The sequence below is a fragment of the Manis pentadactyla genome, chromosome 8 (assembly GCF_030020395.1).
Source record: "Manis pentadactyla isolate mManPen7 chromosome 8, mManPen7.hap1, whole genome shotgun sequence".
Taxonomy (NCBI): Eukaryota; Metazoa; Chordata; class Mammalia; order Pholidota; family Manidae; genus Manis; species Manis pentadactyla.
This window is the reverse complement of record NC_080026.1, coordinates 140,358,738-140,370,995: the sequence shown is the minus strand read 5'-3', so window position 1 is coordinate 140,370,995 and position 12,258 is coordinate 140,358,738. Positions and strand designations below refer to the sequence as shown.

The 12,258-nt window shown below is 60.5% G+C and overlaps 1 protein-coding gene across 4 annotated transcripts in view; it reads right to left on the bottom strand.

Annotated features, from left to right (window-relative positions):
• Positions 1–11,599, bottom strand: part of KNDC1 (kinase non-catalytic C-lobe domain containing 1) — a 51,180-nt gene extending 39,581 nt beyond the window's left edge. For 3 of the 4 annotated variants that reach the window (XM_036929646.2, XM_057506528.1, XM_057506529.1), the window contains exons 1-3: positions 11,403–11,599; positions 4,810–5,008; positions 4,149–4,207 (exon numbers count right to left, since the gene is read on the bottom strand). In XM_036929646.2, the coding sequence (XP_036785541.2) occupies positions 4,149–4,207; positions 4,810–5,008; positions 11,403–11,504 (360 nt within the window). In that variant the 5' untranslated portion in view covers positions 11,505–11,599. Of the gene's footprint in view, positions 1–836; positions 2,416–4,148; positions 4,208–4,809; positions 5,009–11,402 lie in introns of those variants that run through there. The other variant, XM_036929649.2, reaches the window with a different exon arrangement.
• Positions 11,600–12,258: the final 659 nt, after the last annotated feature.

Sequence of the window (12,258 nt, the reverse complement as noted above, 5' to 3'; positions counted from 1 at the left end):
ATGTGGACTCTAAAAAAGCTGAACTCACAGAATCACAGAGTAGAATGGAGGTTACCAGGGGCTGGGGCGAGGAAATGGGGAAACGTTAGTCAAAGGGCTTTTGGTTACAAGATGAGTAAGTTCTTGACATCTGATACACACCACGGTGACTGCAGTTAACAATATTGTATTATGTACTTGAAAGCTGCTCTGGGAGTAGATCTTAAATGTTCTCGCAACCAAAAAGAAACGGTAATTATGTGAAGGAGGTGTTGACTAACCCTACTTGTAGTAGAAATCATTTTGCAAGGTATAAGTTTATCAAATCATTTGATTGTATGCCTTAAACTTACACAACAGTATATGTCTTAAAAAGCTGGAAAAATATACTTAGGTGTAGGGACAGGGTCTGTCCCTAATTTTCTCATGTCTTGTTTTCTCATCTTTAGAAAAATGGTTCACTGTGTTTCCAATCCCTCCTGCTGTATTTACTCCTAGAATTTCTGTAACTGTTGTGCTATTATAAATAGAACATTTTCCATTTCATCTCCAGCTGGCAGTTACTAACACAAAGGAAACCAATTTATTTTGGGAGATGTATTTGTTTTCTGCTGGCCTCTGAAGTTTCTTATTCTGTCATTTCCACTGAAGCCTCTAGAGTTCAGGCCCACAGACTCGTCATCCACAGACAATGCCACCCCGTGCCTGCTGCTCACACTGCCCCACGGCGCCCTCCTGCCTGCTCCAGCCCCCGGGGACACGGTGCACCCACACTGACGGCCCCTGAATCTGCAGCCTCTGCTGCTGTCCCACCTTTCACAGAAGACACTGCAGCCCCCAGCCCTGGTCCCCATGCAGAGGGCAGCCTGCTCCCCCTCACACACTGACCACCCCAGGTGCCCTTCCTGCATCCCCACACAGCCTACATCCAGAGCTTCCTTAAGTTAAACACTTAGGACAGACACTTAAGTCAAACTGCTGCACAGACTCAGGGCAGACACCTTGTTTTGGGGGCCCTGCTGGGTGCTGATGCTTGGGATGGAAGGAAAGGAAAGCTGTGAGACCACACCTGCAGGACCCACTAAGGCTCTGAGGCGTGAGTGCTGTAATGAGGTCCCCAGAAAATCATGGCTGTGAGAATAAAACCTGGTGGGGTGCCACACCAGCAAGGCAGGGTGTCTTCTCTCCACTCCCTGCTTCCCTTCAGACACACTGGCATCCATCTATCCAATCATCCATCTGTCCATCCCTCCACCCACCCACCATCCATATGTCCGTTCATCCATCTTTCCATCCATCTGTCCATCTGTCCATCCACCATGACATTCTTTGACCACAGCTTGATTCAGTTAAAAGTTAAAATTGAAAGTTTTGTGTATTTGGAAATGGACAAACATTGTGCAGGATGAATGTTCAGGGTACCGCGTGGCATAGATCCTGGCCTGCCCAGGGAGCTGGCCCCCCAAGGGGCGCCCCTCAGGCCAGGAGAGCCTGTAGCTGTATGTCTATGATGTCAGAAACATGGATAAAAATGGATACAATTTAGAAATATACAGTTTACCAAAAAAGCTGGCTCAAGGAGAAATACAAAACAGATTAATCCTTTAGCTACTAAAAATTGAGCTGCAATTACAATTGTTCCCTCAAAGGAAACAGATGGCTTCCTAAGTGAGTCTGGCCAGGCCATCAAGGAACAGCGCTGCCTGTGCTCACATGAGCAGAGCAGGGCACAGAGGGGAGGCGCCGACACAGGATTGGGACAAGCCCCATGGTGGGCACCCGAAAGAACAAGGCTGCTGGAATCCACCAGGCTTTTGTGGGAAATACATGGAAGTGCGGACACGGTGGTGTATGAAGAGTGCAAGACACTTGGCCAGCTTAGGTTTTTCTTAGTAAGAAAGGATGATTAAATATTAGAAAAAATGTATGTAAGGATTAACATTTTAATGATCATTCCAAAGAATGCAGGAGCATTTCATAAAAAACAATGTGCATTCACGATGGAAGGCTCACTGGCACAGAGGGGACATCATGCAGCTATAGCCAACGACGTCCCGGAGGGCAAAGGGCAGAGAACGTCCCCTTCAGGTCGGGGGAGCCACCGTGTCCCCTGGAGACAGGCCGGCCCACATGCCACTCCAGCGGGCGTCTCACTGCCCCTGGCTGACACTCAGCAAGCTGACGGAGGGCACTGCTGCCCTTCGCTGGTGATGTGATCAGTTAAACAGAAAGACTGAAAGAACCTATAAGCTACTAGAAATAATGAAAGAATTTAGGGAGATGGCTGGATATAAGATCGAGACAGTAAAGTGCGTGGCACTTCTGTCAGCTGGCGACGGGCAGGGAAACGCAGTCATCACCAGGACCATCGAGTCAGAGGAGATGCAGAAAACACAGAATTCTGGAGGACGAGCTAACGAAGGACATCCCAGAGTCCTGCGGCAGAAATTCAAGTGTGAATCAATCTATGAACAGCAGACACTGTAGATGTGACCTATGTGGACAGAACCTCAGGACTCAGTCACTTCTAGGCGTGTAGAGGGGTCCCAAGAATCAGACATCAAATAAGACCCAGGTAAATGAAGAGTATAAAGAATTTATAGAGAAGACCATATATTACAAAGATGTGAATTCTCCCAAATCGATCTATAGATTTGGTGCCATTCCAGTCGAAATGCCAACTGAGCATCCCGTGGAATTGATGAACTAATTCTGAAATTGATGTGGAAGAATAAAGGGCTGAGAGCAGTCAGAACTCTTCTGAAAAGGAGCGGAGCCGGCGCTCTCCCTGACGAGAAGGGGGGGCCTGTGCCCCATGCGGCTCAGCGCAGGGGTGGGCGGACCTCCCGGGCACCGGGTGTGCCAGGGAGCAGGCCTGTCTGCAGCCGTGGCACATGGCACAGGGTCTGTGCACCTGACTAGCTGGTAACTGAGCTGGAAAAAGTGGCTATCGGTGTGGAAAAGGTGAGATTGGATCCTCACCTCACACTATAGGAAAGATCAGCTTCCCAGATGAAATGTGAAGAACAAAGCCTTCCAAGTCGCGGTAGAAGGTTCAGCGAATGTGCCGAAGGGGGTCTCGTAAGGCACAGAATCGCTAAGGGGAAGGCCAGCTCTGCACCCTGGGCCGTGTTAGCCCCAGAAGACGGTCTCATCAGAGGACGGCCTCGCGCAGCTTTTCTCGCGGTGTGTCCCAGGGCGGGCACGATCCTCTCGGGGGCTGTGGGGTGTCCCTCCTGGCACAGCACTCTGGCAGGCACACGGGGCAGACCCCAGCAGCCTCATGTGACAGCCGAACAAAAGCTGCCCAGGAAGCCTGGCATCCCCGCGGAGCCACCTGTTAGACTCACAAATATGTGGCACACTGCCATTACCGCTGCTTTTTGGGGAAAATACTGTATTTCATGAAAATGTTATGTGTGCTAACATGCACTGGATTTATTGTTTTAGACGAACTGACGGGCAAATATCTTACACACGTCTTGTTTTCAATCTATGAACAGCAGACACTGTAGATGTGACCTATGTGGACAGAACCTCAGCACTCAGTCACTTCTAGGTGTGTAGAGGGGTCCCAAGAATCAGAAAGTTCGAGAACCACGGCCTTAAAGAAAGTGTGGACCCACCCGAGGCAGATGGACACGGGGTCTGCACTGGGGCATGGCCTCAGCCCCGCTCCCACTGGCAGGTGCTCAGGGAGCCCTGGGGCTGAGCAGGGGCCTCTCGGAGGCTGTGTGGTGTCTGGGGAGAGCTGGCGTGCGGCCGTGCGTGCTGGTGAATGATTCTCTCTGGAGCACAGCAGCCACCCATCTGCTGATCCCCTTGGAGAGACCACAGTTCCCTGCCAGCCAACACTGGTAACTTCAAGCACATTTAATGTGTTAAATATAGTAAATTCACACTCTGGAAAACATGTTCTACAACTGTAATGACAGGCGCCTCTGAACTCCAAGCTGGAGCTCGAGCCACCCCACGGGGACCCCGAGTTGGCCACAGGGGACTGTGCCCTACAGGCAGCCCCTGTGGGGGCACCTTGTGCTGGGCAGTGGCTGCTCTGCCCCCAGCCCATGACCTGCATTGGGAGGCCCTCACTGCAGCACCCTTTCTTGCAGGAATCCCACATGTTCACCACCCACCTGGTCAAGGTTGGGTCACCTGCTGCCACTTACCTCAAAGGTGTTCCCGGTCACGTCGAACTCCGGAGGGACAAAGGCACCCTCGGGGTCGTCTGGGAGGGAACAGAGAAGGCGTCTGATCACACACCCCACACGAAGAGACAACCCACAAACGAGGAGGCGGCCACCAGGGCCCTGCGGACACGCAGCCCACGGCCCGGCTCGGTCCTCCCAGCCCGCCCACTGGTGCCCAAGCCCCTGAGGAAACAGCAGGTCAAAAAAGGGAAACATGGGAAAGTGGGTCCCCAAAGGAGAGAGAGGGATTTGTCTGCATCCAGAGAAGCAGAGCGAGTGGCAGGTTAGGAAGGACACACATGCTGTCCCTGGCACAGGGGGGCTGCGGGAACCCGCAGTGGGCAGGAAGGTGGTCTCCTGCTCGGGCCCTGTCCCTCACCGCAGGGCCAGCAGGACCCGGCCCGGGGAGCAGGCCACGGCGCCAGGATCCTCGCTGAGCCATCGGGGCTGGCGGTCCCTGGCCTCTCTGGGGGCGGTGGGGCGGTGTGACGGCCCCACCAGCAGCTCCAGCTCTGAGGTTCTGCCCCTCATCAGCCCACTGGAGACCCCATCAGGACCTCCCAGAAGCCCGTGCTCCGTCCGATAGCTGGGTCCCCGGGGCCCGTCCATGACCCTGTTTGCCCCGCCCGCCGCGCCTCACCGCTGAGCTGCTCCATGAAGCACACGTTCCCGCTGGTGTTGAAGGCCAGGGTGTCGGGGGTGATGCACAGCGTCAGAAAGATGGCCGCGTGGGCGACGCTCCTCAGGGACAGGCTGCACTCCAGGCACACGGCCCAGGCCTCCTGCTCGCTGAGGCCACTGTCCCGCAGGGAGAGGATGTCGGCCAGGGACACATTCTCCTGCCAAGACAGGCCCGGCTGAGACAGGTGTGGGGTCAGGCCCCCTCCACAACCCCAGGAGTGCCTGGCACCACGGAGGGCAGTCTGGGGACGCAGATGCCATGTGCAGTGTTTCAGTGACATCAGGAATGGGCTTAGAGGCACAGTCTTTAAAAAACCCGCAGAAAGTCCCACTGTTCCCTGGATGTCGGAAGCCACTGAGCCCCCGGTGGGCGGACCACACAGCTGGGGGCAAGTTCTTGTTCTGGAAGCTGCGCCTCCCTGGGACCCGCTGTGGCTCTGACCCCCTGGCCCCACAGGCTGGCCACATGAGCTTGCGGGCACGCGGCGGGCTGTCACACTTTCAGGTCGTGAGTGGCTGCGGGAGCCCGTGGTAGTGAGCAGAGCCAGGGACGGGACACACTAACACACCTGTGACACGGTGGCTGCACAGCCGCCTGGATGCAGCTCCAGGCAGTTCACACGGGGGACCTGCTGGGATTGTCTTTGACACTCACTCACACGGGCACACAAGTGTGCGCCGACACCCACACAGCGCCCTGATGTAGTCACACACACACACACCCCCTCTACATGCCTGCAGGGACACACACGTGCACAGCTCCCACATTTACTAACATGAAGCACACACACATCACATCCATGTGCCCACATTTTCACACAGAGCATACATGCAGCCACGCAGAGGGCACACACCCTCGCATACCCACACACATACTAGTCTCATGCACGTGCACTTGCACACATATCCATACTTCCACCTGAATGACACTTGTGCAATCACAAACCCACCATGCACACTCACCCACATACACGCAGCACACTACACACACCCACTCACACACACAGACACCTTAGACCTCAGGGTCCTTCTCTGGCCCACTGCTCGATGCCCTGGTCATCTGTGTGTTTGTGCGCTCATGCATACTGGCCTACAGAGGGGCGAGAGGTGCCAAGGGAGCCAGGCTGGGCCTGGGAGAGGCATGCATGTGGGTTCGGGAAAGGACCTGGGCATGGGGACTTGGAGGGCATGGGGGGACAACTGGGAGTTGGTGCAGATAGAATGAGCCCCTGGTCCAGCTTCTGTCTCCCACCAGCACATAGGGCTGTGCTTAAGGCACAGCCGAGCTGCAGGGTCCCACGAAGCCCTTCCCAACTCCTGCCCCAGAATCCCCCTCCTGCACTGCAAGGCATTCCCACAGCCACTGGCAAAGGTGTGAAGGGCTGAAACTACAATGGGGAGAGAGTCAGGGCTCTCCCGTGTCCACCTTGGCCAGGCCTCCAGGGTTCAGCAAGGTGGGGGCACACAAGGGGCCGGGGCCTGGTCTGCCCTGCTCCAGGAGACCGGGCACATCCCACTGCGGGCTTCCTCCTCTGAGCTCAGCAAAGGAGCTCCAACCAGGCCAAGCGCTCCCAGGCCCTTCCGGCTCTTTTTGCAGGGGGGCAGGTAGTCGGATGAGGGGAGGGCAGCTCACAGGACGCCGGTTCAAACGCAGCTCCCAGAAGAGTGCTCCTGGCCAGAGCCCGGAAATGTGTGCATCCCTTGCAGGAAGGTGGACAGTCTTCAAAGGAGCTCCCAGAGCGCCAGGCAGAGCACACATCAGGCGGGTGGTGGGTGGTGGGTGGTGGGTGGCAGGGACCCCGATGCTGCAGCTTCCAGGTCTCCCTGTTGTTTCCAGAGGATCACCCCCAAAGGTCCTGATTTGGCTCAACCTGGGGGCCTCTCTGCACTACCCCAGGACTCCCCAAGGCTCAGGGGAGCAGCGGTGCCTGCAGGGCCTGGGTAAAGATGTGCCCTGTGAGCACATGCACATGCACAGAGTGCACACACACTACCACACACCTACAGTGCACACATGTGTGTGGGCACACACTAACAGATAGCCCAGAGACCCCGTGGTTCATGTTATTCAGGAGAACGGAGCTGCCTACGACGTGGGCCTGAGCCAGTCCCGCTGTGGGGCCTTGCTGGCACCTGCTGGCTGCAGCCCACATTCACAGCGAGCCTGCCGGATCGTGCACCTGTTGACTGGGTGAGCTGCCAGGAGGAGGGAGCTCAGGTCAGGCATGCCCGCAGGGCATCTCACGGCCCAGCATGACCTCCTGCTCAGGTCCAGGCCCCTCCCTGAGCCCCTGCCCAGCGGGGAGAGGCCCGTAAGCGGGGACGCCCCCAGCGTGGGGTGGGAGCACCCAGATGGGGGCACGCTTTGTGACTTTGTGGGGTGCATTCCACGGTCCTGAGTCGTTGCTTACTGCGTGTGGCTGAGGGCCCACTCACGGACAGGGTGATCTCAGCCCCTCTGACACCCGCTGTTGCCACAGGAAGGCGGGATTCAGTGATGCACCATTCCAGACAGAGCTGGGGGATGCTGCTGGTTCTCCTGGCACACCAAGGGGAGGGGGTCCTGCTGAGTGCCCACAGAGCCTGGACCCTGGGCACCAGCCCCTTGGGTATGCTGCTCTGGTCCAGGGGAAGAACCACCCTCCCTTGCCTGAACCCACAGCCCAAGCAGGGCAGGTGGGCACCTTGGATGAGCCTTGGTTAATGGGCCAGGGATGGCGGGGAGACATCTGGTGGCATGTGCCAGCCGCTCCAGCCCTCTCAGTCCCCGGCCCCCACTAGAACTCCAGTGATGCCCCCACGGCCACCCTAGTGGGTGGGAGGCATGCCAGAAGTCCTGCACGTCCATGCCCGTTTCCAGAAGGGGCTGCCTGGGGACCCCATGGGCTCTGAGCCTCACTGCCAGCTACTGTTCCACGGCCAAGAGACGCCTCAGCAGGCTGCAGGGTGTCCAAGGCTGGATCACAGGAGGCTGTGGCAGACAGCCAGAGGGAGTGGCGTGCTGTGGACAGTAAAGCTGCCGAGGCTCCCAAGAGGCCCCGTCATCGCCGACCAGCCTCTGGTGTGTCCATCTCCCGACCACAGAGCTAGCCCTTCGGGCAGGCCCAGAAGGCTCTTCAAGATCCAGCCCGGCCCATGGGGCCTCACACCCTGTCCCTTGCAGCTCCCCAGCACGGAGCTGCCTGGGGGGCTGTGGAGTTGGTCTGAGGAAGGGGACGCTGAAGTCATGTTCCTCACAGGGTGGGAAGGCGTTGCTCAGACAAACTCCATTCCCCATCCTGGCTGGGAGAGGGAGTCTGGGAAGCAGGCAGATGTGCCCCTCCGAGCGGGCAGCTCCCCAGGGGAGCCCGTCTTTAGCCAGCCCGTGGGTCCCAGAAGGCAGGACCAGCCTCCCACCTGGGAAATCTTGTGTGGTGACTGCAAAGTGCCTGCTCAGGAGCTTCTGTGTCTGCAGGACGCCTCCCGCTCAGGGACAGACCATGAGCCAGGGTTACATGGGGGCCCACAGGACCCCCGGATCGCTTCACATTTCAAATGTGCTCTTGTCATTTAATTTTTTAACCTCGGCACACTCTCAAAGCAGCTGTCGACACACAACGTGATCACTGCTGAGAACATCTGCTGACAGTCCCACTGGCAGGTTCTTCCAGGCTGCCAGACCCCAGGCCCAGGCAGCTCTGCACATGCCCAGCGGGGGTGCCTGCTTGCCCGAAGTGCCCCCAACGCGGCCCAGAGCCATCCCGCTATGCGAAGCTCTCCAACTGCCTGTGGCTGGGAGCCACTTGGGCACAGACGTCATGCGCCCCTCCCCTGGGAGGGCACAGTGGGCATCCGAATTCATCACAGGGCACCGCCCAGCCTCCTGCTCCTCTAGGCGACAGGGTGTCCATCCACGTTCAGGCCCGAAGCCCAGCCCAGGGCCGGACCCAAGATGCTGGGAGGTGCGCCCTGCACTCAGGAGGGATAGGAACGTTCCCTAGCCCTCTGGGGAGCCTGGGGACCAGGAGACACCCTGCCCTGATGCCAAACCTGTGCACCACCTCGTCTCTAAGTCTGCCCTTGTGGTTGCCCTGGAAGGCCCTGAAGGCCAGAGGCACTGTCTGCCTCTCCATGGCCTGGCATCTGCCTCCTGCAGCTGCTGGCTCAACCGGGCCTGTCCTCTGCCTGTAGGTGGCCAGGACTGGCCCAGCTGTGACCTCCGGGCCCTGCGGGGCTGTGCAGATCCACTCACTGGGGAGCCTGAGAGTCTCTGGCTCAGAGAGCTCAGGCATGTGCCTCACGTACCAGGGCATGTGCCTCCGGGGCCTGCACCCACACAGTGCGGCCATCGTCCACGTCACTGTCAGATGCGGAGCCGTTCTCCACCCGGGGGCTGCCACTGTGCTGGTCCCCACCAACTTGTGCCCCATCCAGCTTTTTGGTTCTCAGTGACCCAGTGCTCGTGGGAAGGTATTCATGGTGGGCATGCTTTGTGCTCCTGGATTGCAATGAACTCAAACATCTTTCCATTTTTCATATGTCCACCAGCTTCTTGTGTTTTCTCTGGGGTCGCCCTGGGCAGGCACATTGCAGGGGCTCCAATTCTGGGCCTCTCAGTTCTGTCACTGTTATTATTTGCTGTATAACATGAATCCCCACGTCTTGTGCGGTCTGTACATGTCCTCGTCTGGCACCCACTGTCCTCTGCACAGCTGTCCGGTGTCCTCCCCATCCTGGTTCTCTCCAGGGGCTCCTTCAGCACGGCCCACCTGAGATGATGCTGTAGACTTACCCCCACCTCCCCCAACCTGCTCAGGATGGCTCTGCAGACACAACCTGAGTCCGTAACCCTGTAGCAGACAGAGTCCCGCGTCCCTGACGGAGATGTAGAAGCTCCAGCACCAACCAGGCCAGTGCGTGCAGGACACACGACGTCTGGACCCTATGTTCTCAGGCACTGGACATTAGGCTGGCTCCAGGCTGCAGCCTGGAGGGACCTGCTGTCTCATGGGAGCGTGCCCAGCAACAGCACCTCTATCTCCAGAGGGGGTGTGAGGCTTGAAAAGCCCACCTGAACTTTCCTGCTGGATGACGCTAAGGCAGTGGCATTTCACCTCACTTGGGGGCACAGGATGAGGGAGACCCCTGACTGCAGGCACTTTGCAGAGCTGGGGGCTGCTCCAACCCATATGGGCACGAGGAACGCCCCCACCGAGATCACACAGGAGGGGTCCAGATCCTGGCTCTGCCTGTTCTGTTACTTGGCACCAGCCACTGTCCCGGGCACTGGGCACAGAGGAGGCCCTCTAAGTGTGGGGCAGCTGGTCCAAAGAGGGCCTGTATGGAGAACCACACACTGCGTCTGCTTGGACGGCAGTTTACAAGGTGAGTCTCCTAACGGACACTGAAGCTCGTCCTCTGGGGAGGACTTTGAAGCCTGGGCTTTCTTCTGGCATCAAAGCCGTGGAGCTGTGCCAAGGGCTGTTTGCCCCCTTGTCTCTCATCTCTGCAGCCTTCTCTCTCCCCAAACCAGGCCACTGTGGGGGTGGGGGCGGGGGTGCACTGCCTCCGTGGCCCCCAGACCGGCCGGAGCGGGCTTCCAGACACAGACTCTGCGGCCTGGAAGGACCACGCCTGTGCACCATGAGCTCTAGGCCAGCTCTCCCGGAAAGCGTGCGGGGTGGGCAGTGGGGTGGGCAGAGGGCCCCGGGCGCTGCACCCTCAGTCCTCCTGACCCCCTTCTCCACTCCAGACGGGCTCTGGCCACTCTGACTGTGGCCAGATGGGCATGTGGAGGGGCTTCGTCAGCACCACGCTGTTCAGAGCCCATTCATCCCCCTGACAGCAGCTCACTGCCGGCGCTCAGCACAGCTCAGGAGCCCCGAGACCTGGCCAGCCTGGTGGAGGCTTGGAAGGCCCTCCGCCAGGCCCTGTGGCCTTGGGTCTTGGAGGGGGCAGCCGCACCCTCTGGAGGCCGCCTCTCCCGTGGAGGCCCGGGCCTGCTCGTTTGGCCTCTAGGCACAGCCTGTGGGGCCCGGTGGGGCAGCCAGAGCTACAGAGATGAACCCCGTCGGTGAGGACGGGACCCTCTGCCAGAGCCTCAGGCAAACCGGCCCAGTCACTGACCCGAGGCCCCCGTGAGGAGCCCTCTGGCCCGGCGAAAGCCCCTGCTGCCCTCGGTGGGCGGGAAGCAGCCTCGGTCCTGGGGGCTTCTGCCCACTCCCAGCCCCTGCCCAGTCTGGCCGCCTGGGCTGGGCTAGAGGCGCCTCCCGCCGAGGCCACCCCACCACCCCCGACCCCCAGGGAAGAAAGCCGTGCTCAGCCCCTCCCCCTGGCGATGCCCGCCCGGCATTTATCGCCAGGAGCCCACCCCGCAGGGGCCACCTCCTGCCGTGGCCGCCCACCCCACGGCTGTCCCACGCGGCTCTCCGGGGCCCTGTCCCCTCCAGGAGAAAATGTTACGGGCATGGGGAGGGCTGCTGAGAACGGCCGAGGGCCCCCTGCCGCCAAGGCCCGCCCGGCGCCCGACACTCTGCGGAGACGGCGCGGTCCCCCAACGGGGCCGGGGCTCACCTCGTCCTCCGCCAAGGTGGGCAGCGGCTCAAAGTCGTAGAAGTCCAGGTCCTTGCCGTCCTCCTGATAAAAATTCGCCGAGGCCGGGTCCATGGCCTGCATCCTGCCAACGCGCCGGCGGCGCCGCGGCTCGGCCCCCCCCCGGGCCTCCGCGCGCGGGGCGGGGGGCGCTCCGTCGCCCGCGTTCCGCGCCGGGTCTCGCCCTGCGCCTCGGGCCGGCGGGGTCTGCTCGGCGCCGGGTCCGCTCCGCGCGCCTGCCGCTCCCGCTACGCGCGCCCGGCCGCCATGGCAACGCGCCCCGCGCCGCCCCCTGGGCCCCGCCCGCCCCGCCTCCGCGCGCAGCCCGCGCCTGCCGCAGTGCCGCCCGGGCGGGGGCCGCGGAACGCGGGGAGGCCGCGGGGGTCCCGGCTCGCGCGAGGCCGCGCCCTCTGGGGCGGGCGCTCTCGGGGGCTGCGTCCCTCGGGGGCTTTGGTCGCTTTCTAGGGGTGCCCCGGGCCGGCGGCCAGGGCGCGGCTGGCACCGTTTGGGGCGGGGCCGTTCGTGCGGCCCGTGTCCTGAGCGGCGCCGCAGGCTGCAGCCGGGTCTGCGCCCACCTGGGCGCACGGAGGGTTCAGGGCCGCGGGCCACTCCTAGTGTCGTCGACACCCCCACCGCGCCGGTCTGGCGTCCCAGTCTGCCCGCTCCGCCCAGGGCAGGGCTGCCGTAGTCCCAGCGCGGTGGCGGCTGCACAGGGGCCCGGCCGGCCGGATGGGGCCTGGCAGCCGTGGAGGGGGTGGCGCAGGAGACCCTGCAGGGCTGCGCCGAGCGGCTGGGGTCGGCCCGCCCCCTGGCGTGAGTGAGGGTCTCAGGGCGCCAC